Genomic DNA, 27,449 nt, shown 5'->3' on the forward strand with positions numbered 1-27,449 from the left:
ATGTATATTTTTCAAAACTTTTTCCTCCTTTGAGTATGCTAAAGCAGTAAGTATCCCCTTCCGATGCCACTAGCACAGATAGTCTATATTGCTGCTACTCTAGTTTAAAAAGCAGGTTCTTTCTAAAATCCTGTTTAAGTAAGCATGCAGCACTGCTGATTTCAATGGAGTAGACCACATATAGGACAAGAATTTGGCCCACGGGGTTTAACATTTAAAAAAATGTATTACTAACAAACATGACTAAGTATATTTAAAGAGCAGCTTCATGATTCTGCACAAGTGTTTTCTGAAATGGTCTAAAAGAAGGTCTAAAACTTACCACACAAGTCAGGTCTCTTGATACATCCACTAGTTGCTGTGCTACTTGCAAGTCCATTAAAGGCTGCTAAGCCATCAGAGCTGTAAGCTCTTAGGACTGACAACATGTTCATCTGCTTCTCCAGGACCTGTGGACCCTGAACTTGTTCGGGTTTCATCACTTCTTGTGCAGTTTCGTGTGAGGAGAGAAGATTCTGACTGTGCCACTGCTTTTCTGAAGCTTGTGGCAGTGGTGATATAAGCCCTTGTGTGGGTTGTGAGGTGACTGCACTTTGTATATTGTCGCCTCCTTCGCTGCTTTCTTTATTTAGGGCAGACAACTGCTTATTCATAATATCTGGTTCTGTGTCAATGTCCTCATCTTCAATGTTTTCTTCCTTGGAAGATTCCATATCCTCAGATGAAGCTATGTCAGAAAGGTCATCAATAGCACTTTTATTTACAGAGTCAGAGAGCAGAATATTTGGGTCATCTTCAGATTGTGTTTTTATTTCAGATTCATTACTGGTGCAAGAATTTTGTGTTCCCGTGCCAATAACACCAGGATAAACACCAAACTGCTTATAGAAGTCTGTTGTAAAATTACAAAAAGTGGATTCCATGTGGCTGGGCCAGGCTGTGCTCTTTTGCTCTCCCAGAGTCTCTTTATTTTGTCCTTGGGTCATTTTCTCAGAAGCTGTGTCCAGCTGGCTCAGCATGTTTGAAACTCCTGCCTCCTTGCCGGGCTGCACAGGGGAGGGGAGCAAGCTCACTTTGTTCACCGAGGCTGAAACTTCTCTAGACTGCTCTTTGCTGTTGCCTATGATGTCTTTACGTTTAGCCTTGCCCAAGTGATTGGCTTGGAGGTGCAGAGCCATTAGCTCCATGGATGAAGTTGTAAAGGAACAAAATAAGCAGCCATGCCAAGCAATGTTGTCTTGTACAGTGACAGAGGAGCCTGGCAGGGAGGCTGCATCGGGCCTTACTGACAAGTCCAGAGGTTCGTATTGCGACTTTTCTGTTTTCCGCTGTGAGGACTTGCTACTTATCTTCTCCTCACCACCGTCTGAGCCCAGAGCTTTTGCTGAAAGTGGATCTGAGAGAGTTTTATCCTTCATTTCTTTCTCTTTCTTCAAAGAACTTAGGACAAAGCTGTCCATGAAAGCTTGCAAAGACCCTTGAAAGTTCACACCGTTCCCGACCATGTTCTGGTAAGCACGGCCGAGTTCAGAGAAGTGTGTTCCTTTGGAAGATATGTCTGAGCCCTTCATATTTTCTGAAGAGCCTTCAGATGACATGCCAACTGCTTGTCCTTGCTGATCTCCAGAAGACAGCATTCCTGACGTCCACTGCTGTGAGACCATGCCGCTGCGGAAGTCGATACCAGGAAGTCCCTTGAAGGCTCCTCTCAGTATGTCTGGTCTAATAAACACAGAACTTTTACTTGGTGTCTCATCCTTGTGTTCCTGACTTGCACTCTGCCCAGAGAGTGGTCCTGCTCCGTTCTGTCGCTCCCGGTGGTGTCGTTCCAGGTGGTATTTGAGGGATGCAGACTGAGTACCAGCATAGTCACAATGTGGACACTTGTAAGGCTTCTCACCTATAGGTGTGGACAAAGAGGAGAACATAAAGAGAGTTAACTGTACTTCGGGCTACGGATGAGTGGAGAAATTAAAAAATCAGCATTAGCTGCTTAAAAACATGATCTTGGTACTAATAATTCATTTCTTAAAAAGAAACACCTTTAATTGAAAACTAATTCTTAAACTGAGTATTTTTAAAAGGGGTTTCTAGAATGTGGGGCTATTCAGAAATGACATGGTATCTACACACAATTAGCCATCCTTTTCTTAATCTAACATGTAGAAAACTGTTGTAGAATTAAAAGCTATGATTATGAAAATGAAGCATAACAATTTCAACCACAGTAATCATTAAAAGTACAAGTTAAAAAAAAAGGGAGACAAAGAATGTAACAAATGGATGGTTGCAATATTTTGTGTATACAATTGCTCTAAAATTTGTTTAAATTATACACATGGAAACCATTTTTAAACCTAAAAATTTTATGGCACTGTTACGCAAGACTGAAATGAATGATTTAAGTCTTGCTCTGCAGTAAATCATGGATATAATTAGCAAATGGCATACTGCACAAGTAATTTATCATTATTTGGAGGGCACCATTCCAGAAGGATTCAAAGATCTGCAGACCTACTGCATTGTTTCTAAATAAAGAACTATAAATACAGATTCTATAAAATATTAATATCATTACAGTACATAATGATTGCAGCATATAAGAACATATAGTTAAAATAAAAAGTAGTCTGTAAAAAAGAAATTGAGTAATAAAAAGTACAAAATATATTTAGTTTCTGTATTTGAAATTAGTATTATCTACTGGTTTTTGCAGTCCTTTAATTTTGTACTAATGACATTTCCAAGGCTCAAGTAGTAAAATGTGTAATTTACCTACCATAAGCACTTTTCTAGGTTTGGCTTGAATAGAGTTTTAAAACATATAAGATGATTTCCATGAATTAAGTAAATATTTGAAGCCCACACTAAACTTTTATTGTTCTTCCTATACTTTCAAAGAGGCAGAAGATTTTACACATATAATAAATATTCACATATAGTCATAAAGACATATCTGAAAAGAATGTACATCTAAGCAAAGGTATCTCTTAATTTTTGCAGAGCATTGTTAGCAGTGCAGAATTCTTTTAAAAGAAAAAGTATGGAAATCCTCTCTAAAAGTGACAGAAATCTGAAAGACCTGCAAGCTGTCAATACTGGCAATTGTTTCTATGAGGGGGGTCTGCAAGAAGAAAACACTGCTATTTCTAGGTAGCTTTTATTCCTAAGTGATACAAAAGACAAAGACAAACCTCTCCAAATGGTGTAATGGAAACATTTGTTTTGAAAACTTCCTCCACAGTAAAAATGCTGTATAATATTATGTAGTTTACCAAACCAGCTGGAAAGTTATCCGCTTTCAAATAACCTCAAAATCTGCTAAAAAACAAAATTTAAAAGCTTTCAAACTTCTGTTATTTAAGCTAGAGGCTCAATTGAAGGGCTGGTAAATACTTGGGAAGCTGCTCCTCTCAGTGATGGCAGGAATTTGCTAATGAGAGGCGAGCCCAGAACACTCCATGGCCATGGAGGGCTGCACGAGAGCTCCCTGACAGGAACTGGGGCTGGATCCGTGCTGCAGTCCAGCCAGGGCTGAAGCACCTTACCAGCAGTGGAAATTCTAAATCCATAGTGTAATCCTAAAGCTAAATGGTGCGACGTGAGAGCTTTATATCAAACACATCAATTGACTTTTTTAGAGGAGAAAAATGCAGAGCCTCAAACAAGAGGTGCTCAGCAGAGGGAGTAATTAGCATGGTTCATGCTTTAGGTCTCAGTCCACACAGCTTAAGAGAAGAAATCAGATTTAAACATTTCAATGACATTTCTGAGTCTTTCGCAATCACCCAATTAAGCTCTGGTGCTTCACCAATGAGGAGCAGGGGTTGTGTTTAGTGGGAGTTGTGCAAAAGCAAACAGTTCCTATTGAGCCACAAACATGAGACAGAACACACCTGTCTGGGCTTCCCTGGTCCCAGGTGGGCACCTGAGCATGCACACACTCATCACAGGCCTTTGAGAGCAGGGACAAGAGGACAGAAGACACTGGCTGTCTATTTGTTTGCATTTCTGCAAGGCTGTTTGAGAGTGTGCAGACTCTGCCAGCTGCCAGACAGAACAGGGCCAGACAGTGATGCTGGGTTTACAGCATCACTGTAATATTTTTGGAGCCACTTTCAGTTCTGATGTTTGTTCCACCAGGTACTGTCAGCATCTCTAGTGACATCTGACACAAGTACTTCAGGTGTTGCCTAAGACATAATGAGACTGGTGAAAAGTGCCTGACTCTACAGGGTTAAATGTTCTCACTTTTGAATTTTCACTCCTCTTAATTGAAAAGCTCTTCCTCAGCATCCACTATGCCTTTATGCAAAACTTTAACACTATCACATTGAGCACTTCCTTGTATTCTAACGATAGTTCATTGTGTTTGTATTGCACGTAAGTGGCACCATCAAAAAGTGTGCCCCAGCATTGCAGGCACTACATCAACTGCTGGAGAACTATTGCAGGGAGAAGGAGAAATTTGTAATGTAGTCTGTAGTGATGTTGTTAAAAGCATGCAGAAACTCCTTAAAGCAGTATGCATATGTAAGAATAGGTAAAAATAAGTTTAAAATGTTGACTAGAAAAAATGCTAGTTCTGTTTTGTACTCCTAAAATACCTTCAGTCTAAAGCCCTGGGCACAACATACTCTTATTTTGAATTGCTAAGCCTTGAAGTCATTCCATTTTCTGCTCTAAGGCATCTCCACCGAGCGAGCTTCCTTTCAGCAGAGGAGATCTGCACGCAGCTCGCCACCAATGCCATGAGCATTGGACTGAAAGAAGACACTGACTGAGACAGTGTGACAAAAAGTTCAAATCTCTCCCAGCTTTGGTGTGCTGCCTCTGTGGTGCTCCCACCCCTCACATGGCTAGAAATGAGATCTAAAGCTGAAGGTCTGAAATTGAACTCAACATGTAGCAACACACTGTGCCACCTTTGCAATACAGGACTGGCCAAACAGCATTGTTCAAAGGGAGCTATTCAAACCTCGCTGTTCTCTGCCAGATCCAAATGCTGGCAGTGGTTAGTTTAATTCAAAGCAGTCTTAAATGCTGCTATTTCAAGGGCAGGCATTGGGAGAAGGGAGTAGGATGGAGTCAATCATCTTTGAATATTTTTAATTTCGTCTGTCAGTATTTCCTAAATTCAGTAATTGTACAGTTATTTAGATGCTACTTCATCTATTCAAATTAATAACTAGCTACACCCTGTATAAGACCCTGTACAAATAACAAAACAGAGTTATAAGCTGCTGTGGGAAAAATCCCAGTCTAACCTCAAACCAAGCCAGTTTCAATGGAAAACCCAAAGGACTACTAATTTTCAGGATTCTATCAGCAAATGCAGTACTACATGTCCAAAGAACACTGCAGGGGACAAGGGAGGTATGCTATGATTCTTGTTAGAAGACAACCTGTTTGTGTCTCATACTTTGAGGAAAGGTTTCAGAGAATTCATCCTAGTGTAATGACTACCCTGGTATTATTGCCAAGAGCAGTGTCTGGATGAGTTATTTAACACTTAATATCAGCTCACATAAATTAACGTTGCCATGTAGGAGTGAGGGAACATGACTTTTTCAAAATAATTTTCTGCATTTCATATCCAAGAGTCATTTTTCATTGTTCACAAAGGCAATGGCCACCCTTAATTTGCTAATTCTCTAGGCCTAGTCTGCATGCCTGCAAACTTTTTCACAATAGAGTAGGATGAGAGAATATTCCAGTATGTCCAAATAATCTTATAGGGAGTATGTTATCTGGGCAGCATAATCACAGTTTTGATCTACCTACTGTTATGGTTTAAAAGACACAAGATATCTCAGAGGAACTATTTTATATCAGGATAAAGTAAAACAATAAAATTTCAATGCTGCTTGTAAAATCTGCACAAAATCTTGGTAGATAACTGGAAACAGACATGTTGCCCAGTAGAAACAGGTCTATTTTTGTAGCAGGTTTATAAACCACCCAGCTGTATGACCTATGCAGGAGCTCCCCAGTCCTGCTCAGAGCACAATCTGACCCTATTGGTCAGGGGAGCCATCTGCTATGGGCTGTGCAGGGAGACCACAGCCAGATTATAACTAGATTTACAGATTTTAAGACCAGAAGGGACAATTACGATCATCTAGTCTTATCTGTGCTACAACACAAGCAAAAGATCCTCACACGATAATTCCAGCATCAGAGCATAAATACATTTTGAAACAAAACTTACCTGCTTTAGTTTAAACAAATTATGTTTCAACAATGGCAGTGAATAAGACTCCAGCATTTCCCTAGGTAAGCTGTTTGACTGATTAAGTATTTTTACTGCTCAAAATGTGTGCCTTATTCCTAGCTTGGATTTGTCCAGTGTTTGCTTCCTACTACTGAACATTGCTACTTTTTTCTCTGTTAGATTGAACAGATTTTTTTAAATTAAAAAGTCTATTTCCTAGGGAAGGTATTTGCAGACAGAAAAACAATCACTTCTTCACTTTCTCTCATCCTTGAGTGGAACATCCTTCCCAATTTTTCAGTGTCCTTTTAAATTATGGGTACCCACTAAAGCTTTGATGAAATTTCAACTTGATAGCAATTTTATACAGTCCATGACTGTGTTTACATCCATAGATTTAGCAATCAACTAACATCTCATATTCTGTTGCTTCTCTACCACAGTCCCAGGCCCAGTTCATCATCGCCTCTAGTATTTTTTCCTTTACATGTTGCTGATTTAAAATTCATATTGTTGAAAAGAGCCCACTTGACTAAGTGACTAATCAGTGCCTCCCCATGATTTTTAGCATCTTACCATTTTTGTGCCACTGGTAAATTTTATCAACAGTGATTTTTATATAGTCTTCCAAATAATGATGAAATACCAAATAGATGGAGCTGAAAGCACTGCTGTGGAACTGAGAGTTTATGTGCCATTTCATCTTTGTATACTGATTTTGGGGGGGATTTTTTTTTTTTTTTGTGGTTGTTTTGTTGTTGTTTTTGAGTTCTTGCTGGGGGAATTTTCACATAGAAAAGGCTACTTTTATGAGAAGGAACTTGATAAAACTGCCTTTCATTAAAAAAAATTGAAATAAATATGCTACCAGTTTTCAATTCGCTAACTAGTTCATTCTGTAATTTTGCCCCAAACTTTTTTCACAATAGTCCTAATTTCAAGGTCTTAATATTCTTTCTTTTGGGAAATACAAGAATAGCCAGAGCTGTTTTACCACTACAAGTGCTCTGGATCTTACTCCATGTTCTAAGGCAATTTTTGGTTATTTTTTTCAATGAACTTAAATAATTTGGAGAACTCTTAAGCTAGGGTTTTAAAGATTTTTTCTAAAAGTTATCTAGTCTCATTCACTCTAAAAAATATTAAAATGCAGTGGGCTACAGCATAACAGCCTTATTACTTAATGGGAGCATTACTGTGTCATTGGAAAATGCTCATGAAAACCATCATGCTTCTTTCTGAAAACAGAGCAGAAGAGTATTTAGTCTTCTATACCATGGTTGATAATTTCTTGTCCATTCTTGTCCAGTATTAATAAGAGACCAATTGTTTGGCCTGCCAGATCTACAGAATTTTATTCCATTTTCCATAACCCCTGTAGACACATACATGTTTTTACTATTGCTTTTAGTTTCCCTTATCAAATTTCTTTACTTCTATTTATTTAAACTTAGTGTTGTGATCTTCTCTATTAATTTTTCATCTTTAACATACAGCTTCTTAACAATCTGTCCAGCATCCCATACTCCCTCTCCCTTTTAAATAAGATTTTATGAGGATTGTGCCCTTCTGCTCCTCGTGGTGCTGCTCCTCAGTATAGTGACAGCTTTGCACCAGGGCAAGAACCTCAAACACTTGGCAGCCCCATTTGCAGTGGGGCTGTGACAGTCACTTGGGGACAATGTGAATTGCAATTCGACCCCACACATTTCTTAACAAGCTACAGTTTGCTTTCATGCAAAGCAAATGAAATCAAACATCTTATAATTCCAGAGAATATTACTTAATGAAAATATTGAAAACATTTTCCAGCATTTTTTATTTTACCATTGAAACAGTTATTGATAACCTATTTTATCCATTGTGCAGTAGATATTTTAGAAATGAATTGCTGTATGGTTTAATTAGTTCATTATTATGCCTATTCTTACACAGTAATTTCTTTTATCATTCTAATCATTCACTTCACACTTTTTAAACCAAATGGAATATCAAAGGTTCTGTAGGATTATTTTTGGATCCTGCACATGTTTCACCACACAATTAATCTGTTTGTCAGAAATACTAGTTAACTTCTCCTCTTTACTACTTTTCTTTACTAGTCATTTTTCTCTATTATATAAGATGAAACCACCTGTAAAAGGACAGAATTTTGATGGTTTTACTTGTTTTATTAAATATTTTTCATCTGTGCACTCACCATCACTATAAAATATTTTAATTTTTATAAACTTTTATAATTGAATATTTTCCTTTATTTATATCTCATCTGCAATATTTATTTAGTCTTTTTACATGTCTTTACTTAGTTAAAATGCAGAGAGATAAATACGGCTGTTACTTTGCAGGGAAGATTCAGTACATTAATATAAACTGTACACAATTCCCCCAAAGCATATATATACGTTGTAAACCTGAAGACTTTTTACACAGCTGCTTATTGCTAAACAGTGCCTTGTCCAGAAGGGGACAATCTGTGTCTCTAATTGCTGTCACTGAAGCTGAGATTCATTATGTGACTTTCCCATTAAAATGTGAGCATTAATTTGTATAATGAAATATCACCCACTGCAGTGTTCATTAGCCATGCCCTACTGTATACTGCACATTGTTAGCTACCTAGAAACTGTAGTTAATTTCACTAATGGATATTTCCCTACTTAGTGTTTGGTAGGAAATTTATACTGTAACATTACCTCTTAAACTTTTAAGGAAATTTAAATTCAATCAATTATTTTCAACAAAAGTTTGGGATGTCATTAAGACAGGAGAAAAGGCATGCTGTACAATGTTAAGGATGGGAAATCTGGAGGAATCTAGAGAAATGAAAAGTCCTTTTAGTTCATCTTAGAAATGTAAGAATAAAGGATGTTCAATACCAAAATTGTCTCCTCTTGGAGCACACATACCCATTTTCCTTAATTATTCATATTGCTCATCCCACTACAAGCGCCTTCAGAGAATGGCAACAGGCAGTCTTTTTTTAGGAAGGAAATGTGAATTGAATTCATTTAAAACAGCACCATTTTTACTGTATTTCATCAGTTCATCTAAGCATGGTTTAAAATTGGCTAGTCACATTTCCAAGGGAAAATGCAGTAACACTGTAAATGCATATAATACATCTAATATATGCTCGATGTGTGTCACACATATCGTAACAGACTCTCAGTCAATGGATACAGCCCTGCCAAGTTTTTCCTTCCTATTCATCTCTTTCTTAGATTCCTTCTGTTTAGCACAATCCAAACCATCTCTCCTTTGCTCATACACATTATCCTTTTTTCTTTACTCAAGGGATTTAATTTTGTCTGTCATATTGGGAATATACCTGAGCATCTAATAACAGCACAAACCCAAACTGGTCTTATTTGCAGTGGCTTCTGAGGGCTAATGCAAGGTGCAAAGAGGTGCTAGAGCCAATCTGTAACCAGCTCCTACATAACATGTCCCCTGTCAAAGGCAGGACATAAGAAATTTTAATGTCTTACACTTAACTCTTTCTGCAAAGTCCAAAGGTCAAGGCGTGCAATGTAGAACCCACAGCATTTACTGGGTTTCAGGGGGGTTGAAAGGGCTTAGGAACATAAAGGAGATGCTCAGCTCCCTGAATGAAGGGACCTTTAGTTGCTGCCTCCAGTGGGGCAAAATGACAGCTCTAGAAGCAGCTGCATATGGCACATTATAGGTTTGAGATACTCTGATGGTTTCCTTTTTCACAAAAACTGAGCATCTCCAATCTTTTTTGTGTTCTAGCCTTCTCAGCTGCATGAGAAGCTGTTATGTGTTTTACAGCAAGGAGGCTGGCTCCCAGAATGGGCAGGGCACCCAGCTGCCTGCCAGGCACTGCTGTGCACAGACACTCTGCCCCTGCCTCTCCTCCCAGACTTTGTGTGAGCTGGGAGGGCAGCACAGCCCCAAGAGCTCAGCTAAGAGGGCAAGAAGAGCTCTGCCTATCCTCTCTAAGACTCAAGGCTCACAAGTATTTTGGCCTGAAAATCCTTCCTCTCTCCATTCAGGGCTGTCCCAGGGAAGTGTCTCGCTCATCAACTGTTTTTAGAACAAGAAAGAGGAGAAACTGATTTCACATAATTATGCCCTTTTCCTCTTACCACATGGGAACAATCAGAAATCATATCTTTCTATCTTCCCCTTAAAGCTCTTCCTGCCTGAATATCACAAAGCTAGATAAGAAAAATCCTCTACAGTTGTGTTGGGACAAAACTGAGTATGCTAAATAAAACTTTGATCTATTTTTTTTGTCTGTTTTTTTTTTTCTTTTTATCCTTCGCAGGCTTATTATGTGATAGCAAACTACACAGAAGCCAGGGCTCGGTGTGGAGTAGGTTGCAACCATGAAATATCCAACAGAAAAAAAGAAGCAACCCAAGCCACTGGCTAATTCTTCAAAAAACAGAGCACAGCTTCTTCCTCTTGTGCAAGATTAAGCTGCTTCTGCAGCTTTTTTGGGCCAATTGCCACAGAAGCACCTCCTGGCTGGATCAGACTTTGGGTCTGCTCTTGGCATGAGTACCAAACCAGCCCAGTCGTGTGCCTGCAAACACACAGATGTTCCAAGGAACCTGACTTCTGCTGAACTGCTTGAGCTCATCTCTAACAAACAGGTGCTGTGAGAACAAGAACAGTAATTGAGTTAATGTAGTGGAGAAATACAGTAAAGTGTTTTTTATCAGTCAGTTATATGATCCAGGCATATAATAAAGACAGAGTGTGACATAAAAGGCAGAAAACTGTCCCTGAGATGTATGAGCTAACCAATATTTGTTTAATAATTGGTATCTATTACATCATTTCCACTTACTACACAGCAACTTAATTTTTATTTAATAACTCTAGTAATATGCCAATTTACATTTTTATATTATTTATTAGGATTATTTCTAATATGTAAAACATTGCTTCATTTAAACATACTCTTGTCATTATTTACAAATACTTTGTTCTCAACCTAATGGAAATTGATCTTTACTTATTTTAAAATTATAATGATTTTTAAATACATTGTAAATTGTTGTTTCCATAGTTTCTTTAAAAAATTTTATATTATACAGTTTATTTTTTCTTGTTTTAATTTTCTTTAGTCAGTATTAATATGCAATTTTTATGGAATATTTCCATTATAATTAATTTACTTTCCATTAGTTCTAAGGCACAAATACCAAGTGTATAATCACTGCCATGTTTAACATAAGAACAAAGTGCTCACTGTATAGTAAAACAAAATGGAGAGATGGGTAACCTCATGTTACTTTGAAGTATTTTTTTTTTTTGCCTCTCAAATACTAAAATTGTCAAACTGTTTAACCTCCAGAGTTACAAGATTATCTTCCAATAAAATAACTACGATTTCTTTACTTTTACAACATTGGAAAGCACACAAATAGGGTTTTCACTGGATTTCTTCTCCCCCACCACCAAAGCTCAACACACAGAGAAGAATATTCTTGCCCTAAGTAGTATGCAATACAATCAGACAAAATTACATAAGGGTGCCACATTTTAAATTTCAGCATGGTATACTCCTACTCCACAATACAAAAAAAACCGGAAATACAGTGAAAAAAATTTCCCATTTCAAAAATGATATTTTTTCCTTTAAATAATTTTAATTTTCTATTTTTCAAAATCAGGCCTCACATTCATAAACCCAACATTAAGTATTATGCACACACATAGGAGGAACATCATTGCTGATTTTAGGAAGGGAGGGAAACATTGCTTATCTGGTACTTCAGTGAAATAAAATTAAAAGTGAATATTTTCAAGCAGGAGGTATAACTGGAATGTATTTCTTCATGCAATTATTTTACCTTCCTATTAGGAAAGTAGCAGTAAAATTCTGAAATTCAATTAAAATAGTTTAAAAAGAAAACTAAAATTATGGGGCCTATTACATCTGATTCCAAAGAGAAATGTCCCAAATATCAAGTTTTAAATACTCTCCCATAGCCTACCATGAAATGCACACTGGAAGAAAACAGGATCCTATTGACCATATACAGAATTTCAAATGATGTCAACAGGACCTGAGGATTACAACATTTTATGTCAGAATTTAATTATTGATAAAGTCTCCTTAAACATATACTGTGTCTCTACATGGACCTTGCCATGCATATATGTACTTTCAAGCAAATGAAATACTAAAATTTGAATGGAGTGACTAGAAATAATTAGTATTGAGGGCAGTCCTCCCAGTGTGAGAAATACCAAAACAGAGTATCCAGCCCAGTAGCAAATCTCTGTAGGGTAAAATGCAGTGATTGTTACTGAAATAAAATATGGGAAATTTTACCATTGTGCAAAGCAAGGTAAGTTGTATTACTTACAAGTACTAATTCGTGTGAGTTCTAGTGGTGAGAAAAAAAAAAAAAGATCTGTGAGCTGATGCATTCATATGAACAGTGAGAGGTTAAAAATGAGCATGCTAAATGGAACAAAAAGAGTAACTGAGAAAAACATACAGAATCCCTAAGCAGATGCTAAGGAAGGCCTTTGAAGCAGTTAGTATAACTAAGTCTGAAACCAATAGGCTTATGCCTATTGAAGGACAAGGGTAATTGAAGGAAACAGTGATGAAGCAGGGAAGGAGACAGAAATAACCTCAACTGGGAAAAGATGATTCTATTAAAGTGGTCTTTATCCAACAACACATTCCTTGTGCTTTTATTTAAGACTGTCATACATCTTTCTCAAAAGACTTTCTCCAACTAATAAGTCCAAATCTGCAGTGGGAATTAAGGCCCCTAAGCACAATTTATGTTACCCCCCCCGCACGAGGCTCGTGCCAGCATTGCTCACTTGTTCCTCTCACCTGTGTGTATTCTCAAGTGGACCTTTAAGTGGTGGGACGTTCTGAAAGTTTTTCCACAATATGGGCAGTCTTTCATGGCAGAACCAAGGCTCCTGTCTCTCAGCAAAGCTGGCTGCTGGACTCCTACAGATCTCCCAGCTTCTTCTCCAATGTCTGCAACACAGAAATGTTCTCACATCACTTCAGCACGTGTCAGAAGTTGTTCTCGCTAAAACTGCTAACACAACACAAAGTTAAACATGTCAATACTACACCTGTCTATTTCATTCTTTAAATCTGACAGAATGCTGACAATTCATGTATTTTCTTGTTATTGTCTTAAATTATTTCATCTTTCCCATCATGATTTTAAGCAGCATATGGTACCTTTATATACTGAATTATACAAGAAAAGAAACAGCTGTGTCAGCAGCTGGTTTGATTTCTTCTTTTGCTTGGTTCCTATTAATTTTTTTCCCCAAAAGTTTGAGATTGTTGTTTTATTGAATCTATTTCATTTACAAGTATTGTGAAAACCTGTAGGCTTTTAGAGGGAAAAAGTTTGCACCAGTATAATGAAACCTCCTAAAACAAGAGAATTGCAGAGACAGGGAGTCCAACAGCACTGACAAGGTCTACATGCAGAGCTAACCAACCTCTTCTGCAACATCTCATCACTGGAATTACAACAGGCAGCCCAGAGAGTGGCCTAATATCATGTGAAAAACAATGAAAAAACTGGTCAGATGAGGGGGAATTCCATCTCCCTCTCACCCGCAGCTGCTGTGTTTTCTCCTCCAGAGTTCACAGCTACACTTATTCTTTGCATCATAACACAATGGGTGAGACTCCAGGACACCTCCTCTCTCCTGATACAAATAAACAGTCATTTCAGCCATCTTGAATGAACTGCTTTTATCCAAGCAGGCAAGGAATAAAATAACTTACAAAAGACTGACATAAAAATTGCAAAAAAAATGTAGGGCATTAAAAAAAGTCATTATTCAAGCCACACAAGGCACATCCATCATCTTGTGCACAGAGGGTCATGTAATATCACTATAAGCATCAATTCAGTACCACTATAAGCACCAATGCATGATGTAACCAAAAAACATGGCAAATGTTGAAGCTGTGACCCAGATTGACACTCCTGGCACGTCAGGAGCAGGACACATGGACACAGCATCACACATTGTGCAGAACTGAGCTATCTGGGTTAGATCCAGGTGGGGAGCACAGAGTTAAAACCTGCACGCAGAGTCTTGATTATTTCAACCATAAACTACTGACTAAAAATGTTCTGTCTTTATCCATTTGATATGTAACTAAAGCTGTCAGGAAACAGTGCAGTTTACACAGCATTGCCTTTTAAAAGGAAGTAATGGGACATAAGAAAGACTTAAATATTTGGCTCTAATAAAATTTATTCTCACAGTAGCAGAGACCCAAATACCACATTTCTGGAAAAGGTAACACTAACAGGCATTTCAGTATATATTATAAAATGGTTCATCTAAACTATTTTGCTTAAAGCTGAAAGAAGGAGATGATAGAGCTATTAAATAAATATATATATGCTTATCTCAGTCATATATGCAATCAAGCTATTACTACTTTTCAAAATGTAAACCTGCTAGGTTTCACATCACATTCTTGTTTAACATTTTCTGACTGTTCTTAGACTGCAGAGTTAAAGCATAATATTTAAGTTAGAAAGCTAGTAAATGTCATTTTGAATTATCTTCAAGTACATAAAGTTGCATGCTATAGGAGTCTATTTTGTCTTTGTGAGTCTAGGAAAACATACATAGGTGCTAGCCTATAATTCCAATATCCCTAAAGAGTTTAGACTTTCCCTGTTTTTACTCCTCAAAAGTTGTATATAATTATGGCATAAACTTCTTTGGAAAAAAAAAATAAATTCCTGAGTGCAATAAGATTTTTCTGAAGTGCAAAACACAGAATGCATGATGAAAAACTGCAGGATTTCATTTTGATTTTCAATAAATACTATATGAACATTATAGATAAATATATAGATAAAGTTAACAAGCCACTCAGAAGGAATTTACAGAATAAAACTGCTAGCTATGTTTTGCTACATGTCACTCTAAATGATGGCCTGTTATCCATTTGCCTTTTATCTTTCTATCTGGAATATGTGTGGCCCAATAAAAAAGAATAAATTTGTAAGATGAACAGCTCTCTTTGCAGATTTAAGAGTCTAATTTTCACTTTACACAAAATTGAATTTTTTCAAGGGAGCAAGACGATGGAGTTTACTCTAGCACTAATCCCTCTGAAAAAGCAAACTGAAAACAACAATGAAGCAAAGAAAGATGCGGGTGGTCTGAAGAGTTCTCTTTTAGATTTAAGTAGACATACAGTAGATAGCTCCAAAGGCTTTACTCCAACAGGGGCCTTACCTTGAAGAATTTTTCTTCCCACAGTGAAAGCATTCCTAAGACTTTAAAGCTGGGCTGAGGGGTTTTCTTTTGAATTCCTCTGCCCACAAAGCCCACCGAAGCGCTGGAGGCCATCGCTACCTGAATGAGCAGCTTTACATCTAAGTTCTTTTATTTCAAACAATGAAAAGATATGTTCAAGGCTGCCGACTCTCCCCATCAAATGCTAGCCCAGCTTCTTACCAGGGCCCCACTTTGCCACATTGTACCTCTTTGTCAAAGCACTTAAGTTTAAAATGTGCTTAACTTTAAAATATGTTTAAGTCTCACTGACTCTGCTACTGAGGTTTTCTCAGAAGTGGTCTGTGGAAACTAAGGATGAAAAAAGAAGAGACTGGCAAGAATAAAGTTAAGAAGCAAACTGAAGAATACAGATTATGCCACAAATCAGAATGAATGGGGAATGAAAAATCTTCAGCTTTACCAATAATCATGTATTCTACACCCCTGATGTCCCCCTTCTCCTGCTATTGAAAGTCTCAGATCTGTTAAATAGTGCAAAAATATGGCAAAAATAGTTTTACAGATCTGCAGAACTAGGATTGGCCTCCACAAATTAATTTATGATTTACTCAGGATTTTAGCTATGGTTTTGGGGGCTTCTCAATTCTGAGGATAAAAGATCAGGAAGGAAAGAGAACAGTTACTTATCTTACAGCCGTTGTGGTTCTCTGATTTATGTGATCTATATGATGTGCACTTGATGCACGTGGGATTACACAGCTTCTTTTACTATCCATTTCCATTATAGGCAGGTCGGCATCCTGAATATCTTCCTGCCCATCCCAACCTTTCCTGATTAAAGTGCAGGAAATAAGAGCCTAAAGTATGATATAGATGTTCATACTAGATGTGTGACTTCCCAGCCTTGCCTCTGAACTAACTCTCACTGAGCTTTCCTTTCACTGTATAAGTTCACAGCAAAAGTCCTGGACAGAAATGTGAAAAGCAACATTCAGTACTAAATATGTAACTGTTTTTGTGCCAGTCTAAGGGCAAGGAACAGCTGTGAGTCCCCAGCTGCTCCGTGTGCTGTACCTGCTGGGCAGGCAGAGAGCACTCCCTGACCCAGGACAGAGGAATTCAGCCACAAAGCAGCTTCTGGGGAGGTATGACAGGGACATCTCTTGCACACCATGCCTCAACTGCACTTAATGTGACTGTGCCCATGTTCTTGTGGGGTAAATGCAAGGAAAAAAGTTCACTTCAACGTCTGTATCAGAAAGTGGCATAACCGAAAAGCCAATTTGGCCAAAATGTAAGCAAATTGACTTTGCATGCAGACTGACATAAAAATTAACCAGTCCATAAGATCAGTATTAGAGGGATTGCCCTTCTTCAGACAGATGCCCAATTCTTGGGAGAGAAGGGCCTAGAAGCCACTCCTCATCTAGCAGAGAGATCAGGCTGGTTCCACATCACTGCCACAGGCAGAAAGAAAGTTTCCACAGAGACAGATAATCCCAACAAACAGTTCTGAAGCCAGGAGAACTTTTACAGTAGAAGGTTAAAAGAAATTGAGAAAGACACCAGTGAATCCTTTTTTTACAGTTAATATCTTACTGCTGGTTATCAGAAATGGTCTAGCCAGAAATGAGCCACGGCCATGGCCAGCAGTGCCCTCAGGACACAGATAATAGATGCCACAGAGGAGAAATGCCAACTTCAGTGGATATTGCCAGAAAAGAGAAGACAAACTTAGACAGACAGTGAGTCTCTGTACTCAAAGCAGAAGCTATCTAGGCAGTCATATGAAGAGCAAAAGGAAACAAATTCTTTGACACTTCCATATATATTCTGTATGACTGGTCCACCTGTCTGGAATAAGCCCATAAACATGATTAGAAAAGAGTGGATTGCCTTTGTAAAAGAAAACTGTTTTCACTTGGTTAGGCAGCAGCACTGACTTCAGCCATGATAGCAATCAAATTCTGAAAGGAACATCTACATTAATGTGCCACAAATTTCACCAGAATATTTATTTACGGAGTGTATGTGAAGGTGCAGGGATTCACAGAGGTGCTTTCATGTTCAAAGGAGCTAAATTGCAGCCCTCATGAAGACTAAATCATCAGTGAAGTCAGTTGGAATTTGTCGACATAAGGTTTGCCAAATTAGCCAAAAACAGGCAATCACATGGAAAAGGTAATCAACTCACAAAATAGGTAATCAGACTTACAAGTATGTGTTTGGCCTTGCACAATTTTCAACACTATTAAAGAACACTTTGAAAATGTGGCCAGAAGCCTTAAAGATGCAAATAATCCCAGGTTTTCATATATTTCTGAAATTCAGAATATTTGTAGTTCTTCAAATCTGCCTGTGAAAGTTAATGAAACTTGGTGCAACAAGACATGGTAGTGACTACAGCTATTTTTTTGATGACCCATAAACCACCCAGATTAGTCCATCTTGTGGCAGGAAATCTAATGTCAAGAAAGGAACAAGAAGATATTTAGTGTGTTAATCCTGTCACTGCTCTCAGCTCCTTGCAAGTGCGCCTGAACTCAACCACCTCACTCCCTGGGAAGCAGCATAAAATATGCCAAGTTTCTGGAAAAACATGCTTTACCTTTCTTGCCTAGTCCTAAGAGAAAGCCTTAATAATACTGAAAATAGTGTAAAATAGGAATATAATTAGAGATATAATTAATCATATTTTTCTACCTACCTGAAGTAGCTTCAATTAGCATCATCCCATGTAAATGAGAAAAGAATCTGGCCCTGTGCTCATAATTTGAAATTAGAACCCTATTAGTGGATGTCACTACACTTTTTTGCCAGTGAAGTTCATGGTTTAAAATGAAGGTTTCTAATATTACTAAATATTACAGTTATATTTTTGGCCTCCGGAAAGAGTTACTAATGTCTTAGGTCAGGAACAACTTGCTGTCTCTATTGTTTCATCAAGGATTTAGGTTTTATAATGACCATATAAGGGAATCTTAAACTGTTTCTATGGATTGGCAGAGAATTTGTTTAAACACAGAGCTATTTTAGAAGAGAATTGGAAAGGAGACCTACTAGTGAGAAAGCAGCATTCACATTGTTTGTATTATTAGAAATAAAGATTATACAAAGGTTCCACTGGTAAATAAAAAGATACCACATCTGACATGAGAATTCCCTCTTAGCCCTCTGAACCACACAGACAAACAACATCCACAAACTGTCCTGCCTCTGTTAGCAATTAGTCACTGGCAGAGTTAAATTTAAAATACAGTCAAAATGCAACTGAAGTAAAAGGCCCAGAACCATCGGTACAGGGCAAGACTTGCAGCTCGTGGAAGTGAGCAAATGGCAGCCATGGCCAACACCTCGGGCTGCAGGCTGTTACTTCAAGCTCAACAGGAAGAGAAACAAAATATTGTAAGAAATTTCTTAGTAACTGGTGATGCACACACACCTCAAGCCCGTTCCTGGAACACCCCACACTTGAAGATTGGTGGTTTTCACACCCCATGGGTTCAAAACACTTTGCATGGCAATGCTGTATGTATGCAGTGCTGGTTATAGCTTAATGCTTTTCATTCTGGTACTCTGAGACACATGCAAAATCTGTATATACAGCACAGAGAGACATTGATGGAACACTTCAACAAAATTAAGATTTTGTTAATCACAAAATGTTTCTTATCCTCTTCTTTTCATTCCAATCAAATTCCCTACAGAGGTTTTTTTCTGCAGTTCTTAGCAGTCTTATTTCTCTTTTTTTTTTTTTCTAAAATTTTAAAACCATTTAAGATAATCACAGATCAAACACAGTTTCTGAGTACATCATTTTAGCCTTTTCATTTCTTTGAAGAATCGTGTGACCGAAAGACATAGAAACTCAGATTTAGCACTTAAAACACAGGGTTGTTTACTTTCCACTAGCTGATAGAGCTCCGTTTTGACCAAAAATTGAGCATGGTGAAAAAAAAATATTTTTTGAGAGAATATTTTTTGTGTGACACCTCTTTAACTGTTTTGTTTTGGGTTTTATTTTAAGAAAGAAGGCATTTTAAGCACCTTACAATATCTTTCATTTAACAGTTGGCAGAAGGAAACTCCCAGATGAACACTGGCCTGTGTCTTTCTCTTTAACTAGCTGAGTGATCCAAGCTTTTAATAAAGCTGTTCCAATTATTGTAAAAGTCATCTAGTACCTTATAGCCACAAATATTGACAGTTTATTGCACAACGCATTCATGGCATTTGAAGGTCACATCATACATAATACATACACTTTTATAAAAGTGTCTGGAACAAAGAGATACATGATCAGCAATTACATCTTACCATTCAAGGGTATGATTTTATACTTATTGAAAATGAAATACTATAAGAAATGCAAATTGTTAATAAAACACAAAATAGTTCATTTTCTGTATTTATTGTTTTATTAATCAGCAGTACCAAGTTCAGTTGTATAAAATCAGTGGAATGCCATTCATATCTCAAGAAGATTACAGTTAAATATCATTATCCTGCAAACCATCACACATATTCTTAGCTCAGCATGAGAAGAAGTAAGGTTCAAATTTTAATCTGACAACTGTACATCTCTCCAGCCCTACTGAGTTCAATGTAACTTCAACACTTACATTTGAATTGGGACTTCACCGTATTGTTGCAAAATTAGTTTTGATAAAACTTAATTGGAATACAACTTAAAAGAGCGCTGAAGATTCTTTTAAAAAAATATATGCACATGCAGGCATGTCAAACTTCACCCTCCTCCATGCCCCTGACTTAAGGCCATTCTAAAACCCACGCACACATGCACAAATGGTGCAATTAAAACCGCACACACATGCACAAATGGTGCAATTAAAAGTTTCAATTTATTCAGTCAGACCTGTGCACAGTCCTTCAATGAATTCAATGGACATCAGAAAAACACAGAGCAGAGTCATGGAGTGCTTGTTTTTTGCTAGTCTTCACTTTTTTGATGTTACTACTAGCTCCTGGAAGCTCTAGCTACCTAATGAGAGCTGGCTAGAGGCAAATGACCATGGATCACTACATTGTTCCCCACTACATTTTTTCCCCAACACCATTTTTGGCAGTTTGTTTCAAAATTGCAGAATACAAGAATTTCTCTCCAAAGCCCTTAACATGCAAAACTCTTCCACCATCCAACCCCTTCTCTGGTTTTTCAGATCTGGCACTCCAAAATACCTTGAAATCCCACTTCCTTAACCTGACTGTATAGCTGAAAGCACTTTCCATCCCAAATCACCTAGTTTGTTATATGAGGTTCATGAAAATCCACTAGATTTATGTAATCTTTCCACAGGAAAAAAAGGAGGCCTTAGAAGTGAATGCACTTTGCCATTTATCAGAATATTCTTTATCCAGCTAGGGCTAATTCTTGCTTTCTTCAGAAGAGCACACCTGAGCACACCCTGTTGTACTCCTCTGTCCATAATGTGTGTCTTCTCAAGCAAAGCAGCTTTTGGACCTTTTGGACCAGCAAAGTTGGGCTTAAATACATATTAATGGCTCTTGCCTTGTTTTTTTACTTATGGTCTTTGCCATCTATCCTCAAAATTTTCTTTGGTGTCCAATTATGTTTGTGATAGCAAGGTTATCTCCCAAACCTTTCATATGACATACTTCATATGCTTTTCCCCTCCCTTTCTTAAAACAAGCTTAGAATGTTGTGGAGTTTTACCAAAAGTTAGTGTGAACAGTAGTTTGTGATTTTCAGCAGTTTTCTTACCCGAACCCTTGACTCACCTGGGTTAGCTTTGATCCTGTCACCTAAATTTGAAATGGGCACTTGATTACTGACTAGGGAGAACAAAGTCTTTCCAAACTTCATACACATTGTATACTACTTTTGGACAAAATTCCAGTGGGTAATCTAAGCAGAGAGGCTATCCAACTGGACCACCTTTTGGATTTGTGTGTGTTATTTGTAGGCAGGTGTTCAGGTACCAGATGGCCTTAAAACCCACACTACTCAGGTTATAGCAGCTTCTACAAGCTGTCTGCATCATATTCCCATCTCTGAGATTTGCAGAGTGGCTACATGGAGCTTGATAAACACTTTTACCTAGCATTGCTCTCCTGATGCCAAGGCTAGATCAGATATCCAATTTGGGAGAGTTGCCTTACAGTCCCTCTTTAATTAAGTACTCCTGATCTCCCACTCCTGGGATGGATTGCTACTGCTGATTAAGCTCCAGAAGTAAGGATCTGTGGAGGCAATTTCATGAGGGAGAAAATGAAGTTGCTAGCTAATCAACTAAAATAACCATTAACTGGACTTCTGTGAATGAATATGTTGCCTTCTCCTTGCTTTCATACTTACCCTGTTTCTTCCACATTGGGAGCCCTACAGCCCTACAAACCAGAGAGGTAAGGGGTACTTCACCATGACCTCTATCTTGTTCCTAAAATACCTGTGGGACACCCAGGACCATTTGGTACAGTGTGCAGGCTACACAATGAGGGATATCCAAGGTGGTATCAGTGAACCATAGGAAAAATGATAAATCTGTGTGGAAGAGAGCTCTGCTGAGTCTATTTTCCCTAAGTTCTTCACATGTTCCCAAAAATGCATTCTCTCAGACTCTAAGAAGTACAAATTAACACCCATCTCCTTGTAGTTTTCTAAATCCATTGATATGTTTTAAAATCTTTTGAGCACTTGCATTGAAATATTTATTAATTACACTAGTTATGTTTTACCCTCAGTTTCTGGGTTGAAAAAATCCAAAAACAAACAAATTTTTTTTTCAAGTGAGAACCCAGACCTGCCTTCATTATAAGTAGCTCTCAGGGCATCAGGTATCATTGGGTAAGTTCTTGCATACTATTGTTTAAGAAAACCCTTTTTCATTATTATTATCTTATCACAGAGTGGAAAAATCAGCACAGAAGTGCCAGTAGCAGGTCATCAGATTTTATAAAAATTCATTCTACTAAAGAAAAGATGAATTATTTAAAATGTCGCAGGAATGTCTTTCTGTAGACACTGGCAAGAAAAAAAATAAAAACAACAAAAGAATCAGGCATGTAAAAAGAACTATACAGGTAGCTAAATTAGTAATTTCCCCTTCAACAAAATGAGAAAGATTTAAAGACTTTCATTCCATTTACAGATTACTGATTAGAGAGGTGCTGACAGAGTCTCTAAAGATTGAATAATGTCATGGTGTGTGTTACAACATTTGGACTTTGATATGAGAGGCTTTTCCAGTATCTGTATTTTCTTACTTTTAACTTTCCAGTGCTCCTTTCAAACTAAATGACCACTTTAAGCTAATATAAATACTTTTGTAAATAATTTTTCTCCCATTTAACTACTTTGGTACAAGCCACTTGAGGATAATTTCCAACTTTATCCATTTCACAAAAAAAAAAAAAAAAAAAAAAAAGCTGTATTTGAATAAATACTTACAAGCAGCTCTAAACTGCTGAATCTACTTTACTAGCACCCTTTTTCTATAAATAAAATATGTTAATTACATGAGTTTTTCTGTAATGGAAACTATTGATTAAATTCATTACATTAAATCTTGAGAAGGGATCCTTTAACTCTTTGGTATAGGTTTTTTCCTCATTGTTTTAACAGTGTACTGTGAGAATACTGAGAACATGATATTGTCGGACAGAACCCATTAATTTTTTTATACTAATGTATCTTAAAAAGTATTACTAGGTCAATCATACCCATGTTTTGTAAAATAGCCTTAATGTACATGGATACTATAAAGTGATATTTGTGGGTGTGCTGGTTTTGGCATTTGTCTATAAAAATTCTGAAATGCTGCCTATGGAGCTGATCTATCAATAACCCAGTTTTCCTCTTCTACTATGAAAATATAAATTTTTTTTCATCTGAACTACTCTAGTCAAAAAAAAAGAAAAAAGAAAAAATATTTTGAATGCTGTCCTCTGATTTAGCTGAGCTTGTGGCAATAACTGGTTTAGGCATAGGCTTCAGTATGCTGGAATGATCCTGAAACTAATTTTGCATGTGTTGGAGTTGGACTGTGGCCATGCACGTCAGTATGCTGGAACAGAGTTATCTAAATCCTGAGCCTTATTTTACATGTGCTGGTGTTGGACTGTGGCCCTGCAATCTTTTAGGTCTCCATCTGTAGCTATCAAAGCCAGGGTGTGCCCAGCCACTTGCTACTGCTCACTGCTTTCCTTCCACAGAAAAGCTCCAGGCTCACAACCACCCTCCCACACACTGGGATCACTGGGAGCTCTTCAGAGTCCTGGCCAGTCTCACCAACCTTTCTCTAAAACCTCTTTGTGCCCATGACCAGCCTTTTGCAGTGCATCTCACTAGGATCCTAGGTGGTTATCAAGTGCCACACCAGTGATGAGAAATGCCAACCTCTTGGACAGATGTTTCCTCAGATTCAGCACATTAATTCCTTTCTCAATACCAGGTAAAGCAGCCCTCTCATTTTTCAGCAAGCTGTGGAGACCATAGTCCCATGACTGATGGAGGACCCTTCCTAATTTCCCAGCCTGAATGTTTTCCCTTCAGCCATCAGCCAAAGGAATTCAAAGTTCAGAAAGTCTAGTCCAAAAGCTGGTGACTGGCTACTCCTGGGGAAGTGGACAAGAAAAGACCTGGCCACCATAAAGAAACCCTGGCTGTGCACCAATCTGGAACACCAGCACAGAGGCAGGAATGGGGACTGAGCAAAGCAAAGTCACTGTACAAGGTCCTTGTCACCACAAGGTGACCTGGCAACCTCCAGGGACATACAGGCTGATGGCAGCAACATACAAAGTTTTTGCAAGCCTTCTTCTGCTTACTTGCAGTTCCTCCACATTAATCCACCACTAAAAGCATATTTTAACCCATCTGAAGTACCTATAAAATTAGGAGATAATCCAGACTGGCTTGATTTGCAAACATATTTCCCTACCAGAAATGCTGTCTCTATGGAGCCCAGCAACCTGGAGCAACAACTTCACACAAAGGTCAAAATTAGAAATTTGAATAAAGATCAGCCATTCTTCTCTGGCTGGACAGACACAAGTTATCTTGCTGTCTGTCTCAGAGACAGAGAGACTTATTTTAGAAGAAGAATAGTGTTCTATCTCTTAACTTATTAGCAATGCACTTTCTTCAAATTCCAACAGCAAAAGAAATTCAAAACCCAGGTAGTCTGCATGCACGGAAGCACCTTTTGTTTAATAAATAATTCAACCATGTATTCCTTTTTAATTTAAAAATGGTCTGACTGAACAGTCAACAGAGTGAACTAAAGTTGGCAAAATACAGTGTTGAAAAATTAAAAAGTGTATTCAAGGCCGTATTCACTTCTCATATACTGGAGAGACAGGCTGTGCTGAAGTTCTAGCTTTTTTCTTTTTCTTTTAAATTATACACATTCAGTCACATGATGCTCACTTGCCTTTGAAAGCTGCCTTGCCCTGGAATTAATCTTTCTCTCTTTCTGTTACTAGTACAGCAGCTGCTGCTCCTCTACCTCATGAACATCATCAGAAATTCAGCCAAAATATTCTCACGAGCTCCTCTGCCATGCCTGTGAGGGCCAGACTTAAACTATCGACCATCTTGGAAAGCAGAAATGCTGTAAAACCTTCTGAAAATATTCAGATCATCATTAGATTTATGATACCATATATCAATAAGTGTATAGTGAGGTATAGGAAACACATCTGGCAGCAAAAAACTGAAGATACTGATGCAGTGAAATCCATCCCAGGACTGAGTTTGTAACACACTGTTGTAGATGAGTACAAATACTTGGGATCAGTCGAGTGCATTTGGTACTCACTTACTCTCTTAAAGACAGCCAAAAGCATATAGCACTATCTTAAATATGAATTTAAAGGCTCAATTTGTAAAATAAAATTCTTACCAGTAAGTAGGTAAGAATAAGAAAGAATAAAGCTAATGGAGTCAAGCCTTACACAGCCTTCTGTACCACAGTTTCAAGTAATTTCTTGAATCTTGGAGCTGACAGAAAGGAAAAAGTAATTCTGTGGTTAAACCTCCTTATTTCATATTTCTGGAGGTGAATCTGCTCCCCACATATCCCAAAGCAGAAGCAGGTACTTAATGGTTTCCTGACCCAGTGCAGCCTTTAAGCCTCTGCTCTGCTGAGTGTTTGCCTCCCATCACTCTGAATGGCTTTCCCATGTTTTTCATGCTTCCTGATTGGCACCTTCTGGAGCAATGACCAGTCTATAACCATCAAACATCAGCCACCAACATGAAATTCCAAGGCTGATAATGCTCAGATGACATTAAATGCTGACACAAGGAAATCTTATCTCAGAGAGGTCAGATATGCAGGAAAGAAGATCCTTACTGGGAAGAAGAATAGAGGAAACCTAACCCTTACAAAGTAACATTGCCTTTATAGAAAATGACTTGGCAATAAGCTCTTTCAAAGTGGACATATTTATTTAAAACTCATGTTCGACCCTTTGGATGACAGAAATTAGTTACATTCAGGAGACAGAAGCTTCACAAGTGCATCCTGACTATTACACATCTTATGGAAGAAGAGCAGGCTTTCTCCAAATTTTCACTATTCTGGACACTAGTAAAATCTCCTGCAATATATAGGATGAAAACAGCAACCAGACCAGATAAATTTGTACAGGTAGGAAAATTCCATTGCTCATCTTCCATTGCTCTGACCAAACCATCTGTGAATGATATGTCCAAAATGCATCTCTGAATCTGACAAAGTGTGAACAAATGCATCAGTACAACTATAGAGATTTAGACACAACTCCTCCCCTGCAAGTCAGAGACTCCTCAGGTTCTAATTTTGGCTGATTACTGGCTTGCACTGAGATGCTCTGCAATAAGAACCATGTCAGAGAACAGACTGATTTAAACCCTGAGAATGCAGGCTCCTGCATTTGTGCAGACACACGTTTCCATGCCTTTTCAGGATGGCAGTGGTGGGAGCCACTCCAACAGCCTGGCAAGCCCACACAGAATTTGGTACATGACAAACTGGCTTGCACCAGATTACATTTGAAATCTGTCTACAGTGGGACCAGCCAACCTAACAAAGTCATGCATGGGGTTGAGGAAAGGTGAATGGCAGTATTAACTGGTCAAACAAAATTTAAATAATTCTAACTGTTCTACTGGTACTGGTTCTTTTCCTGGCTACAACTTTTACAGATATGTGTCCAGTCATGAGGGTCATAGCTGTTTGTTTCAAAAGAGAGATTCTGTTGACTAACTACGCTGAAATATTATAATAAAGGATGGACAAACAAACAGTATCTCCCTACCACTGCCATTTTTTACATCATAAAACTGCAGGAGTGTAGCACTGTGCATTTAAACAATGATGGGAAGATGCAACTTCAGAAAGGCAGCTCAGATACCAGGCAGGACACCAAGGAGTGCTGCAGATCAGTGGAACTGATTCCAGAAAGGAATTGCTGAATAGTCCATCATCTGCAGTACTGCTCCAGTGAGTGCTGTTCACCAAGCAGCAACATACTTCCTGTCTGTGTTCTAGGGCTCTTTTCAATTAATATTTGTTTTAGGTATGTTGAATTATTGCTCATCTACTAAGATATTATTTGATTTAAAAAAGGAAAAAATCTTTTCTTCTTGGTTACATTTTCACACAGGTTTTTTGAAGTAGGAGAGTAAACACACAGTCCCTATGATGGCAATTTCCATTCATAGTTTGACAACTAAATGTTGCGATGTTACTTGAAACTCCTGCCTCTTATCTTTCAATTTTTCTTTAGGGAAAAACAGCACAGAAATATACCCTGCCATCTATTTTAAAAGATGCAGATATAATCCACCTATGATGATGCAATTTTTGGAACTAAGACTGTGATCCAAAACAGCAGTCTGATCTACATTTTAACTGCACCTATTACAATAAATAAAACCAAACACGGTGATTCTCCACATATCTATATTTATTCTCATAATGCTTTGCAATATTTCTGTCTGAGAATGGTTTATATAAGTAAA

At 37.9% G+C, this 27,449-nt stretch overlaps 1 protein-coding gene across 19 annotated transcripts in view; it reads right to left on the reverse strand.

Annotated features, from left to right (window-relative positions):
- ZNF536 (zinc finger protein 536) overlaps positions 1-27,449 on the reverse strand; it is a 361,158-nt gene that overhangs the window by 119,571 nt on the left and 214,138 nt on the right. For all 19 annotated transcript variants that reach the window (XM_021540651.3, XM_021540669.3, XM_021540605.3 and 16 more), the window contains 2 exons: positions 13,050-13,202; positions 323-1,900 (listed from right to left, as the gene is read on the reverse strand). In XM_021540651.3, coding sequence (XP_021396326.2) covers positions 323-1,900; positions 13,050-13,202 — 1,731 coding nt within the window. The remainder of the gene's footprint in view (positions 1-322; positions 1,901-13,049; positions 13,203-27,449) is intronic.

This window comes from Lonchura striata, chromosome 13 (assembly GCF_046129695.1).
Source record: "Lonchura striata isolate bLonStr1 chromosome 13, bLonStr1.mat, whole genome shotgun sequence".
Taxonomy (NCBI): domain Eukaryota; kingdom Metazoa; phylum Chordata; class Aves; order Passeriformes; family Estrildidae; genus Lonchura; species Lonchura striata.